At 47.6% G+C, this 15554-nt stretch overlaps 1 protein-coding gene across 3 annotated transcripts in view; it reads left to right on the forward strand.

The window, feature by feature from the left end:
* LOC147097455 (E3 ubiquitin-protein ligase arih1) overlaps nt 1–15554 on the forward strand; it is a 75043-nt gene that overhangs the window by 5565 nt on the left and 53924 nt on the right. For 2 of the 3 annotated variants that reach the window (XM_085972450.1, XM_085972451.1), the window contains exons 2-3: nt 6316–6383; nt 13577–13721. The exons of the other annotated variant lie outside the window; for it this stretch is intronic. In XM_085972450.1, coding sequence (XP_085828576.1) covers nt 6316–6383; nt 13577–13721 — 213 coding nt within the window. The remainder of the gene's footprint in view (nt 1–6315; nt 6384–13576; nt 13722–15554) is intronic. 3 annotated transcript variants of the gene reach the window in all.

The raw sequence follows: 15554 nt of genomic DNA on the forward strand, positions 1-15554 counted from the left end.
AATGTGCCCAGTGACAGCACGAGGTATTCTAGCCCTGCCAGCTCTTTGTTTAAGGACCAACAGCTTAGGGTTTCAAGTTAACAAGTGTGGGTAGGCTTTTCACTATGGAGAAAATGGGGTAAAAGTTGAGCCTGATCCAGTCTTTACCTGAGATCCATGTACATGGGGGTTATTGAACAATCAGGAGTGTGGGGAGTGTTTAAATCCTCCCCTCCCCCCCAGAACGTGGAGATTAATTGTTAGCATCACTAGCGGCAGCCAGCCTGATTTCCGCTAACTCAGCACAGGTCAGTGTTTGAGCCTGGGATTTGCCTAGATTGTTTGATTGGTTCCACACCATGCAGTCCAATTGCCCACTGTGTCCTGGGGTAGGGGAGGAGAATTTGCTCTTTATTAGTGCTCCGTGGGGATTGAGCAGCTCTGGAATGAACCCGGATGATTAGTGCCTTGTCGGTGCTGGCCTGGAGGCAACCTTTGGAAGTGTAGCTGGGCAATGAGCGGTGGCGGGGGGGCATCCGTTAGGAACTAACATCCGGCTGTGACTAACCTGACATTCCAAGTGTTAAAGACCGGCCTCATTCAGCGGAAGGATTCGGTGTTCCTTTAGAAAATGCAGTGATGCTGCTTTCTTCAGTAGAGACCCCAGTACATGGCTGAGTCCCTGTCAGTTGGGGGGCTGGGTCATGTATTTTTGGTAGACAATTGCAGACTCACTAGAAATGAATCCAGTAGTCTCCAGGGTGATGAAAATAAAATTCCCTAAGTTATTTACAAAAGCAATTGCTGTTTTGAGCAGAGCGTAATTGGCCTCCAGGGGTGGGTTCCTGAGATTTGCTGCCCAGGCTCCAATTCCGTGCAAGTCGATTTCTCCCTCCCTCCAATTTGCTCCCCGTTTCTGGAATGTACCAGTATTCGCTGCTGGATTGTTCCATGTGTGCTGGTGGCACGTTGGTACCGTATCCAAATGGTCATTTTTGTACTCTCCGTGAGTGTCAACAGGGTATTTGGCTACGGCGGGAGAGGCACCATCTTGTGTGTATGCATGGAAACTTCGGCTGATTCCTTTTCTCTTTACTCTCTAGCCCAGCACAAACCTGAGTATCAAACCTGAGTGGTTTGTACGCTCTGCCTTTCCCAATTGAACTGTCGGGCCAGCTGGACTTTTCTTTGAGTTTTGATACTCTATGCGAGCGCACAGTGTTCAGTTTCATTCTCATAAACTCGTAGCTTGATTTGAGTTGCGTTACTGGCGGAAGAGAGCCTTTGTGCATGGCTCTGATTTAATTTGAGGCGTGTATGGCTTCATTCAGCCTGTAGTCTTGTGGTTACATAGAAACATAGAAGATAGGAGCAGGAGTAGGCCATTCGGCCCCTCGAGCCTACTCCGCCATTCAATGAGATCATGGCTGATCATCCAAATTCAGTACCCTGTCCCTGCTTTCTCCCCATATCCCTTGATCCCTTTAGCCTTAAGAAATATATCTAACTCCTTCTTGAATATATTTAATGAATTGACCTCACCTGCCTTCTGTGGTAGAGAATTCCACAGGTTCACCACTCTCTGGGTGAAGAAATTCCTCCTTATCTCTGTCCTAAATGGCTTACCCCTTATCTTTAGACTGTGACCTCTGGTTCTGGACTCCCCTGCCATTGGGAACATCCTTCCTGCATCTAGTCTGTCCAGTCCTGTTAGAATTTTAGAAGTTTCAGTGAGATCCCCTCTCATTCTTCTAAACTCCAGCGAGTATAAGCCCAATCGACCCAATCTCTCCTCATGCGTTGTTCCTGCCACTTTGCTGATGCAGTTTAACTCTGCCTCGAGTGGTGGTTGGGCCAAGTGACCTGTGGAGGAACCCTGACCGGCTGAAGCTTTTATTTCCAACTGCCTGAGTGGGCTTGCAGAACCTTCTGAGCTCTGGCTAGTTCAGAAAACCTTCCCCATTTCCTTCAGAAGAGGAAGTTGATTTCTCAGAATTGCTCTAATACCAAACGCGAGGCTGGTCACTCTCACATTTTAGGCCCCAGCCAGGAATGGCCTAGCTCGATGAGATGTTGTACCAGGATTTCAACAGTGTGCTGGTGGGAGTATGGAGTGTTAGCAGGACAGTTCTAGGTTATGTAAATCTAAACTTGATGTGTTTGTGGGGGGCATTTTGGGCTGGTACAGTACTGGGGTTACAGGTTAGTCTTTGGGGATGGGAGCATTTTTAAGGGATGAACTGAGTATTGTAGAATTTGAATGTTTTATTATAGTTGATTATTTCCTCATGTATACCCTTTGATGTATATAAGTAATCGAGACTCCTCTACATAGCAAGCTCAAGAGGAGTTCAACATGAACAATTTCTCAAAGATGACAGATTTCTGTAGATATCATTAGAAGGATGGAACCTCAGATTTTCCATCCCAAATCAGCAGCTGATCAAGGTAAACCTTTCTGGCTGGAGCACTTTAGGATCGCCCTCAAATAGCGTTGGAGTCACAGAGACACGGGTTGCGAGCAGGGTGAATGGCTGAGTCCAGTACTGCTGCTGCGCTGCCCGGGAACAGTATGGATGATTATTCCTTTGTTTGAGTGAGGTGATGCTAAGCCTGCCTGTCACTTTGGGAATGTATTACTTTTGAGCTTGTCTCTATGGCGAGTGTGCAGCCAGACTACTGGCCGTGGTCCAGTCCTCGGCTGCTCACGGTTTGCTATCCTGCCGCTGTCTCCCAGAGGTAGCCGTGGTGGCAGCAGCTTGTGTTGCCCAGCAGAGACTGAAATTTGTGCCTGGGTGGGGCTGTTTTGCACATGAATCGTGTTGTTGACGGCCACTGCTCACGGCACCGAAAGCTTCGTACAGTGTGTTGTGTGGTTTATTGTGAGTTCGACATGTTTTGCCACAGCCACCAAACAATCATTAAAATGGTGGAAGCTCCCTGTTTAAATGTGCATTTTAATGTCTGCAGAGTGACGTGTTGCTCATCCTCCAGCTCAGGCAGTTAGTGTACAGTCTGGAAATAGGTTACAATCTTCAATTTGTTGTTGCAGGCTTCTATGGAGCAGGATCTGAATTAACCAGATTGGGTATGTGTGCAATAATGTGACAGAGCCACACTTGCTGGCTTCACAAATAAATTTTCTTGTTATTAATGAAAAGGAGATATTATTTATATATATATATATACATAGTGTATTCTAGCCGTTGGCATGACTTTGGTGCAATATTGTGCGAGGGATTTCTTAACTACATCCCCATGAGCTGTGAAAGATACCCAGTGATCTAAAGTAAAAGTCTGTCCTTCCTTGGGCTGTCTGGAGAGAGCCGTTGAGTGGTATAGCATGGTGGGAGCAGTCTGAGGGGCTGAGTGAAGAATATTGCACATGGGTTTCCTTAGCCCCCTATATATGATACCAATGTGCAAAGCCTAGTCAGAATACTGTTGGGTTTCTTTAATGGGCGTGGCTGAAATGCTTTACCCTAAGTGACTATTGAGGCGATAATGTTATTTAAAGGGGAACTGGAGAAGTATGTGAAAGGGACGACTCCAGGAAAAGGCAAGGAAATTTGGGTTTGAGTAGATGGCTCCAGTTGAAGTGCTGGAGGGCCGAATGGCTGTACTTCTGTGAGTGTGCGCGTGCTACTTCACACTAGGGAGCATTAATTGCTGTAATCTTGTCTGACGAATTGGACCGTTCTACAGCAGGGAAAATGACCTCCAGGGACTTTGTCCCTTTAAGAGTTTCTTCCAGAGGTTTGTTGCTAAGGTATACAGTATGCTCTGAACCCCTTGGCGAGATGTGTTTTTTGAAATGGTTCCCACCCACTCACTTCTGTGTAATGTATATTATATGGGCTGTATGGTACTTGTGGCTGAGTTTGGTTCCAACTACCCGTTCAGTCATTTAAAAAAGAAATTGTTGCAAAAAACAAGTTTTAGTGGGGTGGGGGTATCTGCGTCATAACTTGAGGTTTAGCTCCACATACGGCATAGTCTCCTAGTAGCTCGATGGTCCCTGGAGCCCTTTCCAGCAGCTTGGAGATGCTACATTAGCTTTCATTCTGTGGCCCAGCTTACTGATGTGCTCTTGGTTTGTGTATCAGGCGTCAAGCACTTGGTTGAATGGCAGCACACTTGCCTCTGAATCAGGCCCCCTCTCCAGAGCTCGAGCACATAATCTTGGCTGACACGGTGCTGCATTGCTGGAAGCACCATCTTTTGGATGTGAAATTAAATGGAGGCCCTGTTTGTTGAGGTGAAGATCGCACAGCACTGTTTGAAGAAGAGCAGGGAGCTCTCTCGCTGTCCTGGCCAACATTCCTCCCTCAACAAACTCCACCAAAACACACGAACGGCACGTTTTTCTCAGTCTTTTCTTCTTGTGGGCAAATTGGATGCTGCCTTTGCCTAAAATGATGAGTAATTCAGTACTGGGCAATAAATGCTGGCCTTGCCAGCGACGCCCACATCCCATGAATGAATAATTAAAAGAAAAATCATTAGCCATGAAGGGTGTGGTTCACGTGGACAGTCCCAAGCACCGACACCTGAATTTGGCTTCTTCAGCCACTAAACCAGTGCCCCATCTGTAACGATGGCAGGGCAAGCCTCTGGTTGAAAGGAGTACGGGAAAGCCTCCTCCATTCATGTGACTAACTCATAATAATTTTTTACTATTAAATGAGGAATATCTCTTTCCTGAAGTATTTTTCATGGTCATGTGATGTACCCTTCTCTACTTCCCACTCGGTGTCCCTGTTCAATGCAGATCTGTGCAGTGTTCAGGGAGGTTCGTTAAAAGAAAGACTGACTTGTATTTTTCTACAGCGCCTTTCATGACCTCGGGATATCCCAAAGCGCATTACAGCAAACTGGGCAATGCAATGTGGATTAGAGCATGATTTTCAGGACTTTCTCATTCTTTTTAAATATAACTTTACAAGCTGTGTCCCACCCTTGCTCCATGGTTCTCTCTTGGATATGCTGTATCTGAAGTATTTAAATTCCTCATGCTACATGTTTGCTGCCACCACCTTGCAGAAAAAGCTACGGTGCGATTCCATAATGTTGTCTGAAATACAGATGGGGTGGGAGCAGTTCATACGGCACGTGTGGTGCCCTTCCCTTGGACGAACAGTGTCTCCTCACACCCCAGGGTAAATGAGGAGTGTATGTTAGTCTTGTGTTTCCATGGTACGATCGCTGCGTTAGTGGGGTTTTATTTTATTTACAATGTTGCACTCCCAGCTTTGTCAACTCCAGATTGTATGTGTGAGGGTTGAGTCACACTGTTCATAAGTTCCTATGAGGTAGGACATATGGTAATGCTATCAAATGCATAAATTAAAATAAAAAGCTTTGTAGGTATAAATATTCACGTACCTATAAACCGGGTTGTCTCCTCTGTAGGCAGATTTTCTGGTGGGGGGGGGTTCTGAAGACCATTGAATGTTAGTTTAAAAAAAAAAATTCCATGTCATTTGGTCTTGATAGCATGCTAGTGTTTTGTTACACAGCAACCTGAGACACTCGTGGCCTCAGCTGCATTATAATGCACAATTGTGTCTGATGGATTCCTATACTTGTGCTGCTAGGTAGGGTGGGATTGTTGATGTTTAATCATTGCTAGGTGATGCTAGAAGTCCCAGTGTTTAGAGTGGCTACATGTCTGTTAGCGATGATGGCAGTACTGAATGAGAATAGCTCAGTGTTTTGCATACAGCAATTCACTTTAAAGTGCAGTGGCTGTTTTACAGCGGCCATTTTGTGCATAAACCATATTAGTGGTGTTTATTGAGGGAGCAGTGTTGACCAGGACACTGGGGGAATTTCCTGTCTCCTTTGATTCATGCAATTTAATCTTTAACCCGCATGTATTGATTGGAACAGGCAGACTGGGCCGTAGTTTAACATCACCTCTGATACAGCACAGCCTCAGTACTGCAATAATGTCAGCCTAGATTGTGTGTTCACTTGAAGTGGCTTGAACCCACAGCCTTCTGACTCAGAGGTGGAAATGGTACCAAAGGAGCCATGGTGGCACTGGTGAGTGCTATGAGGTGTTGAAATGAAGAGTTTCACGCAGGAAATGCATCATGCAATATTAAAGTGTATCGGCTGAAGTGATTTCTTCCTGCTGTAGAGCTTTAGTATCAATATGACAATTCTGGATGTCGTTCATATGTAGACTGTATGTCCCTTAGTACAACATTTAGTAACTGAAACCCAAAGCAGACTAACACCACTTTCTGCCTGCATTTAAAGGCCTCAATCACAGGAAATGTGCTTCAGAGTAAATACATTGTGTAATTTGATCCTGTCTTTCACCCCCAGAATCCAGCCACTATCACAAGGATACTTCTCAGCCACTTCAACTGGGATAAGGAGAAACTAATGGAAAGGTAAGTCTTGTCTGCAGTGGGGAAGGCCTCTGTACAGTGTAAGGATATCAGCTGTGGGGGTAAGGGGGGGAATGTACATACTATTTCACTTGCTGGAGTTAACAGTAGGCCTTTCCATCTAGAAACAGCTATCCTTGATAACCGGGTTGTCCCACTGGAAAACAGCTAACACAATGCATTTCTACAAGAAAGGGATCAAAGTTAGGTCCGGATGCCCACAGATCCATTGTGCAAAGCCATGGAAACCACACTTGGCTGCAGCAGCCTGCTCTCTGCTCGGCGAGTTGGTCTCCGAGTAGATTGGTGCAGTTTGTGATGTTCTCGGGCTCCTCGGAGGAGAGCTCATGATGCCCAGAATGAAGCTTAATAACAGTCCTCGACATTGTAGCGCCTTCGACAGGAGTGAGCTGTTCTAAAATCATCAAAGATGCTTTTACATGTAGCTCTTCTGTAGCTTAGTTGGTAGGAGGTTGGTGTCTGTGAGCCAATTCCCTGTGTTTACATTGCTAAATCCTGATGGCAGCCCCACAAACATGCAGTCGGGATTATAAATACAATATTGCCGTAACCAGCTGACTGACTTATTTTGGCACGTCTGGTGATCTGTTGAACTGGGTATCTAACCTCCAAGAGTTTACCAACAGTGGGTCCAGAATAAATGGATGATTGCCTCATTATTCATTGTGAAACATTTTGCCCAAATTCTGTCTTCAGTTACTGATTACAAATGCATGGCAGAGGTTTGCACATTTCAAGTTTGTTTTTCAGGAGAGGTCAGAGATTCAATAGTGAATTTAAGTTGAAAATGCAGGAGGGCCAATTTCAGTTGTTAATTGAAAATCAAGTATGCCGATTGCAAAGGGAAGTGTGGGTACTGAACACAGCACTGCTGGCACAGGGATCCGGTGATGTGTTGTGCTGAAGACGGCCTAAAGAAAGCTTTGAATCCCCTTGCAAGTCCGTGCTACTTGTGCTTCCTTATCCCATTTCCCACTTGCCCAACAGTGGTTTCAAGTACTGTCCCTCATCGTGGGACTTACTTTTTTATTCGTTCCTGGGATGTGGGCATCGCTGGCAAGGCCAGCATTTATTGTCTACCCCTAATTGCCCTCGAGAAGGTGGTGGTGAGCCGCCTCCTTGAACCGCTGCAGTCCGTGTGGTATCCCACTTTCCCATCGTTTGAGCAATGATTGCTTTGCCAACTAAGCTTTGTCTCTGTCCTGGTTTCACATTGCTGACTCGAGCCAATCTGATTAGATGGAATTGTGACCCTTCTTCGTTTGATTCCATTATTGCAAACAAACAGATTATGCATTGAAACAAGAAACTGGCAAACAATTACTCACCCCAGTAGGAATAGTATTTTAAATTGAAAATTTTCAAAAGTTTTTTTTTTATAAAAGAGAAAAAATGGACTGGTTTCCCACTGACCCGGCGCCGGTGTGTAAACTCCCACTGACATGGCGTCGGCGTGTAAACTCACGCTGACCCGGCGTCGGCGTGTAAGCTCCCGCTGACCCGGCGTCGGCGTGTAAGCTCCCGCTGACGGCTCGGCGTGTAAGCTCCCGCTGACCCGGCGTGTAAGCTCCCGCTGACCCGGCGTGTAAGCTCCCGCTGACCCGGCGTGTAAGCTCCCGCTGACCCGGCGTGTAAGCTCCCGCTGACCCGGCGTGTAAGCTCCCGCTGACCCGGCGTGTAAGCTCCCGCTGACCCGGCGTGTAAGCTCCCGCTGACCCGGCGTGTAAGCTCCCGCTGACCCGGCGTGTAAGCTCCCGCTGACCCGGCGTGTAAGCTCCCGCTGACCCGGCGTGTAAGCTCCCGCTGACCCGGCGTGTAAGCTCCCGCTGACCCGGCGTGTAAGCTCCCGCTGACCCGGCGTGTAAGCTCCCGCTGACCCGGCGTGTAAGCTCCCGCTGACCCGGCGTGTAAGCTCCCGCTGACCCGGCGTGTAAGCTCCCGCTGACCCGGCGTGTAAGCTCCCGCTGACCCGGCGTGTAAGCTCCCGCTGACCCGGCGTGTAAGCTCCCGCTGACCCGGCGTGTAAGCTCCCGCTGACCCGGCGTGTAAGCTCCCGCTGACCCGGCGTGTAAGCTCCCGCTGACCCGGCGTGTAAGCTCCCGCTGACCCGGCGTGTAAGCTCCCGCTGACCCGGCGTGTAAGCTCCCGCTGACCCGGCGTGTAAGCTCCCGCTGACCCGGCGTGTAAGCTCCCGCTGACCCGGCGTGTAAGCTCCCGCTGACCCGGCGTGTAAGCTCCCGCTGACCCGGCGTGTAAGCTCCCGCTGACCCGGCGTGTAAGCTCCCGCTGACCCGGCGTGTAAGCTCCCGCTGACCCGGCGTGTAAGCTCCCGCTGACCCGGCGTGTAAGCTCCCGCTGACCCGGCGTGTAAGCTCCCGCTGACCCGGCGTGTAAGCTCCCGCTGACCCGGCGTGTAAGCTCCCGCTGACCCGGCGTGTAAGCTCCCGCTGACCCGGCGTGTAAGCTCCCGCTGACCCGGCGTGTAAGCTCCCGCTGACCCGGCGTGTAAGCTCCCGCTGACCCGGCGTGTAAGCTCCCGCTGACCCGGCGTGTAAGCTCCCGCTGACCCGGCGTGTAAGCTCCCGCTGACCCGGCGTGTAAGCTCCCGCTGACCCGGCGTGTAAGCTCCCGCTGACCCGGCGTGTAAGCTCCCGCTGACCCGGCGTGTAAGCTCCCGCTGACCCGGCGTGTAAGCTCCCGCTGACCCGGCGTGTAAGCTCCCGCTGACCCGGCGTGTAAGCTCCCGCTGACCCGGCGTGTAAGCTCCCGCTGACCCGGCGTGTAAGCTCCCGCTGACCCGGCGTGTAAGCTCCCGCTGACCCGGCGTGTAAGCTCCCGCTGACCCGGCGTGTAAGCTCCCGCTGACCCGGCGTGTAAGCTCCCGCTGACCCGGCGTGTAAGCTCCCGCTGACCCGGCGTGTAAGCTCCCGCTGACCCGGCGTGTAAGCTCCCGCTGACCCGGCGTGTAAGCTCCCGCTGACCCGGCGTGTAAGCTCCCGCTGACCCGGCGTGTAAGCTCCCGCTGACCCGGCGTGTAAGCTCAATTCAACATTTACAGGAGGATTCACTACAGCCTAATTGTGCATATTTGAACAGTAAGTTAACCACGTTTTAGTTGCGATACAAATGTCGGGTGGAGGCACTGAATCTGAACGGGGATACAGGTTATTACACCTCCTCTGGGGATACTTTTGGGTTTGGTCAGTTTTTCCGTACAAATAATTTCTTTAAAATGATGTTTCTACTTGTGGGGGAAGTCCAAAACTAGGGCCTCAAATGAGAGTCACTAATAAATCCAGTAAGAAATTCAGGAGAAACTTCTTTACTCAGAGGGTGGCAAGAATGTGGAGCATGCCACTGCATGGAGTGATTATGGCAAATAGGGGCTGTAAATAGCACAAAAAAATCCACTGAAGAATTCAGGAGAATTTACCCAGCGAGTGGTGAGAATGTGGAGCTTGCAGCCACAAAGATGTAGTTGAGGCAAATAGCACATAGATGCCTTTAAGGGGAAGCTAGGTAAGCACATGAGGGAGAAAGGAATAGAGGATATGCTGATAGGGTGAGCTGGGAGGAGGCACGCGTGGAGCATGAACACCAGCTGGGCCAAAGGGTCTGTTACTGTGCTGTAAAATTCTATGCATTAGAGCCCCTTCCAGTCCTTGGGACTGTTGTTTCTTGTGTTGCACCTTTTGATTATTTTTCACTCAAGCTCTCTGGCTCTGGAGCATTTTGCACCTTTTGGCCGTGGTGCAGGTGAATAAATGACCCGCAGGGACTGCTTTCTCCAGAAGCGTTGGGAACATTATCGTTCCTTTGTTGTCCAAGTTTGCTAGCAGGTAGGTTAGGTGCCCTGACTCTCCCGGGCGGGTGCTGGAGGAGAAGTGAGTTTCTTGTGGTTGGAGCATGGCCATAAGCCCTACTTCATAACTGTGGACTCTAGACAGGTGGGCCTGCTTCACACACCGCAATCTATTCTTGAGTTCTACCTGCATGGTTCTGACGTTCTAATTAGAGTTTTTGCGTTTGGCTTTGTTATTGGTTGTTTGAGGCTATTTTCTGCTGGGGGGCAGGCGGAGTTCTGGGTCAATCCATGTTATCTTGTGTGTGGCTGCATGACTTGTTTTCTCATTGGACAGTGCTAGATGATTGGGTGTGTTTCCATATGCAGGAATTGAAGGTTTGGGTGCTTGCTATTGTAGTTGAGTCTATTAGTCACCAACTGCGTAGAGGATCTGTTGTCATTCTGTTTGGAGGTCATGAGTCCTCCTTCATTCTGTGCGCTGTTGATACTCTTGGGTAGTTGTCACTACATGGGTGGGGGCCTCGGCTACCTTGTGGTGGAGGAGGTCCCGTGGAGCCTTGGTTGCTGGACTTTGGAAGGGAGTTCTAATCCGGTTATTGAAATTTGAAGGGTTGATCTGGGGAGGAGGATGCTGCTGAGGGTGGACGCTGCGGCTCCTCTCACCTGTCCACTGAGTTCCAGCTTGGAGAGGCGGAGGGGGCTTCTTGAGGTACACTACATGTCACTGCGCTGCAGCTCCGAGTCTTTTCCAAGTCCCCTGCGCTTCCCTGACTGGCAGCTCTGTTGTTTACTTCAATGTTGAGTGTACGGTGGGATTTTAAAGGCTGAGTGCTCCTTGTTTTAAGTAGGGGGTCCGTACCAGGAGTGAGAGGCAGCATTTCCATCCCTGTCCTGCCAGGTTTTGGTGGGGTGGGGCAGGAAAGAGTAGAGAGCAGCTGGGAACCTGCAGGTCCACCACAGACACGATCCCCAGACTAACGGGGCAGCAATGGTTAATCGCCGGAGTGGTGAGTGTTCTCTGTGTTGGGCTGGCACAGATCCTTCAATGTCCCGAAGTTGCTGGACCTGGCGGCTGTGGGACCGGGGTGTAGAGCTCCGGAGTCCCTGTATAATTTTACAGGAGAGGGAGTCTGATCTTTTTTGTCCTTGCCTACGCGGCACGATGAGGTGAAACTGTGCCTTGCTTCGCCTTCACTCTGCTGGCTCTGTGGGTGGGGATTTAGTTCAGACACTGGAGCTGCTAGCAGGACCATCACCACAGGACCATTAGATGACTGCACATGCTGGTGGTTGTCCATCTCGCAGACTAAACTGGATGAATTCTAGACTACTGGTAGAGCCGACACATCGCAAAAAACGGCCTCAAATAGAAGTGCTTTAGCAAAATGAGCACAATAGTCGAGTGGCTCTTCGGCTCACTCCGGGAGGCTGGTATGGGGTGCACAGCTTTTGCTTTGCTGCAACCATCAAGCTTTTTAATGAGATCATGCCGCAGCAGATGGAGGCGTCTCGGTTGGTAGACACTGAACCATCGTGGCTCCATCTGCCTCAGTGGCGCCCATTCAATCAGGACCCCCTACTTTCATACCATAGTGAAAGATGTTCATGGTCTGAATTTTTCCACGGAATTTCAATGACACTGGATCATGAAGTGTAACTGGATTTTGTCATGTAAATAGTGAAAAAAAATTCATTCACCGTGGTAGAATCACTAATAGTTCAGTTAAATTCGGATTTGTTTGATGGAGTGGCACTCCTGTCCTTCCTAGGTTGCTGTATTTCGTTGTGGGTTGGCTGAACTGGTCACGTGCCTCTGGCTGCTCCCCTGCAGCTCAGTTAGTTCCATTTGAGAAGCAACCTGCAGTGCAGTGATGAGCTTGCTTTTGTGTTTATGCAAACATACAAGGGCCGGAAAAGACCATCAGTGTTCATCCATATCCGTTGGTGCAAACTTGGAGCACCTCCTTCCCTGGGGAGATCATTTTATTAAATTGATGTTTCTATACATTAATGTTAACTCCTGGGAGAAGGAAGCAAAGCAAAGGAAGGAAACGCCTATTTCAGGAAAAGTTGCAAGAGACTATTATGTTACTAGATTAACTTAATTAACAACCTCCTATCTGCTAATGTCATTAGGAACATAAGTCTCAGACACAACAGACTTACCAACCCCACTTTATCTCTCCTATCCTTCAGTAGCCCTGTCTGCCAAACATATATCCACCACTCTCTCGAAATCTGTGTGTAGCTATAACGGGAGCTTTGAGTTGTTCTCCTGGGGCAATGATTTGAATGGACAAATGTTGTATGGGCCGTGAATCGGGCACACTGATCTCCGCCCAAATGCCCGATGTACGCTCCCACCATGCAAACCCCTGCTTCAAAAGCACTAAATCATGAATTTCCCCATAGTTTATAACTTCAGTTTATCTGAAGGAAAGTGGGATCAGTTGCGTTTGGAGTTAGAATTAGTATGTTGGTGGGAATCAACCGATTTCAAAAATGTAAATCATTACGTACATTTTTGAAGAGGAATAATTTGGAATGAACTTAACTAAATGCTTGCCCATAATTAACAAAATTAAACTTGTGAATAATTTGACGAGCACAATTTTTCTGCGGCCCCCTCCCGTTTTTCCAGTGCCACAGTCTTCGAGACTCTCTTCACTTTTCAAGCCATTGCCCATTCCAATGTCACAGCCTCCCAGGCTTGTTCTCCCCTTCCTCTCATTAAAGATTGCAAAAAGATGCATTGCCCATAATGATGAATGTGGCCATGGAGAATCCCAGCATACATGAGATGTGAGTGACTAGAAATTTGTCTAGGGTGTGTGCTGCTAAAAAGCACATTTTAGAAGAGGCAGGATGTTACTTTATTAAACTAGTCGACCTGTGGAGTTGCGCTCGGGGAGTCAAGATCAATGTAGTCTTCATGTGAAGTCGGGTTAGAAGACGAGATAATGAGTACAGGGCAAGTGGATGTAATTTAGTCGCTGTTTTACCAAGTCATATATTTTGTGCTTATTTTTACATATTCCCATGATAAATTCCTGCATGGGAACTGTTGCTGTAAAGTTGTCACGATGTAATTACACACTCTTGCCAGTGGTGGGGCTGTGGTGCCTCAGCCAAGGAGTGTGTGTAATTACAGTGTGACAGGTTTACATACGCTTTCCATTATAAATGTGGACACAGGAATTTATAATGGAAAAAGTTGACAGTTAAGTGTTTGCAAATGGAAGATTTTCCATATATATGCTGCTTTCCATTAAGGCACCTGTTTGGAAACTGTTGCCAAATGAAGCAGATAAAAACTGAACACAAAACTCTTTTGATTCGTTTAAGTAATGGCACGCATTGCTTCTTGCAGATACTTCGACGGGAACCTGGAGAAACTTTTTGCAGAGTGTCATGTAGTAAACCCTTATAAAAAATCTCGAACACGTCAGATGAACACACGATCATCCTCACAGGACATGGTTTGTGCGATCTGCTACCTGAATTATCCTAACTCGGTGAGTCTGTCAGACTGAAGAGCGCAAGGTGCAACTTTCTGAAATAACCTGAGTTCAGCCCGCTGTATACTGTGCCTTTATAAGTAATAAGATTTTTCAACTGTGCACTGGGCTTAATGAAACCTCTCTGTTAGTACAGCAATAATTGTTCAAGTTACTGAGACTGGATCACTGGAACAGCTTAACACAGTGTATAAAACCCTGGCAAAAATTCTCAACAGATCAGTGAGTCACCTCTAAGATTACATCTTGCTCCTTGGTGGTCAATACTACTGTGTCCTTGCCCAAAAATTAGTGGAACCCAAGGATGTGTAGCTCCGATTGCTGCTCACTGTAGGACAAAGGACAAGCGGGTCTACTGGTCCCCATTGTGTAGGATACTTTAAGGCCTAATATCAGACCATCGCTCTATAAGCTGTAGATATACTTTTGCTGTGCTTGGAGACAACATATAACTTTACAAACAACAAAAAAATTCCAATTTCTGCAGCTTTCAAACTTACTGAGCCGTGTTTCTGGTACAGGTGCTGTGTAAAGAACTGGGAAGGAGTTCTTTCATAATGACAATTTCTAAAGACATTGCCCCAGATTCTGTTTAACAACAAGTTTTTGTCCCGATGAAGTGCCCCGGTGGATCAAACCACTCATTGAAAATGCTCAGTGGATCAAAATTCTTTTATTTGCTGCGCTTGGAGAGATCACATGCTCTTTTTAGAGGTGGTGTATTAACGGTACTGGTCAGTAATCCCAACAAGACCGAACTGTGCCGAGTGATCAATTTAATATCAAAATATGAATTATTGAAAGGAATATTCCGATAGCACAGAGCTGACCATGTGCAAAGTAGATTGAGGGAGCCCCAGTTTTGTTGCCATTGCAGTCTTCACAAGCTAGAGACTGACGATGGATTCTGGTGCTTGTTCAAGCCAACAACGTTGTGAAAGATCTTGGACTGCACCAATGCAGTTTCTATTTGGCAAGCACCAGCAGGTGAAATATTGAGAGTCCCCGTGTCCCACTGCACTCATTACCTGAGCCATTCCAGGAAAATGTTACTGGGCTGTCCTGGTGAGCACAGTAATCGCACAGAATTACACACAAACTGTTGGCTGTTTGGTCACCAGGAACTACTTTTTGAACAAGCGGGGGTTGTGTGCCTGTGAGGTTTGGCTAAGGTGTTACTGCGAAGCCATGTGGCTCCATCTTACCAAGTACTAGATCCAAATGTGTTGGAAGTGCGTGCGTGTGAGAGTCCGCCTCTTACCACATTTTAACCATCTGTTCATCAAGCACTGGTTTCATTTCGAAAATGGGGCCATGTTTGTGCTTTTGTGGGTGTTTTTTTTTTTTTTTTTTTTAAACTGTTTCACCTCGGCGGCTTCAAGACTTGTGGGAATTTTTTTCTGGTCACTTCCCGTAATTTTCTTGGTTCCTTGTTGATGGTTACAGTATCCAATAACACTCCACGCAGACGCCAATCTGGTGCTCAAGTCTCAAAAACCTGATCTGGTCACACTCCCTGTTACTATTATGAGTGAACTTGAGGCTGTGGCTATATATGGCTTGTAAGCAGTCATGTAATTGTGATCTCGGAAAGTAACCAGCACTGAAGTCTTTTAAACTACCTCTCAGTAGAGACTAGGTTTGAAATGTTAGAATTTTGTGTGTGATGCTAAATTTACACAATGACCGAAATGCCCAAACAAAACTGGTTCAAGATGTGTAATTAAAATGGGCGTTTGAGCACAGAAAATGTGATGCAAAAATAGGAACATTTTATAAATGGCACCCTTGTTTAGTTATATCTTGCCCCTCTGAAATTTAGATTACCAT

This window comes from Somniosus microcephalus, chromosome 32, assembly GCF_052327205.1.
Source record: "Somniosus microcephalus isolate GS21.2 chromosome 32, FLI_Smic_1.0, whole genome shotgun sequence".
Taxonomy (NCBI): Eukaryota; Metazoa; Chordata; class Chondrichthyes; order Squaliformes; family Somniosidae; genus Somniosus; species Somniosus microcephalus.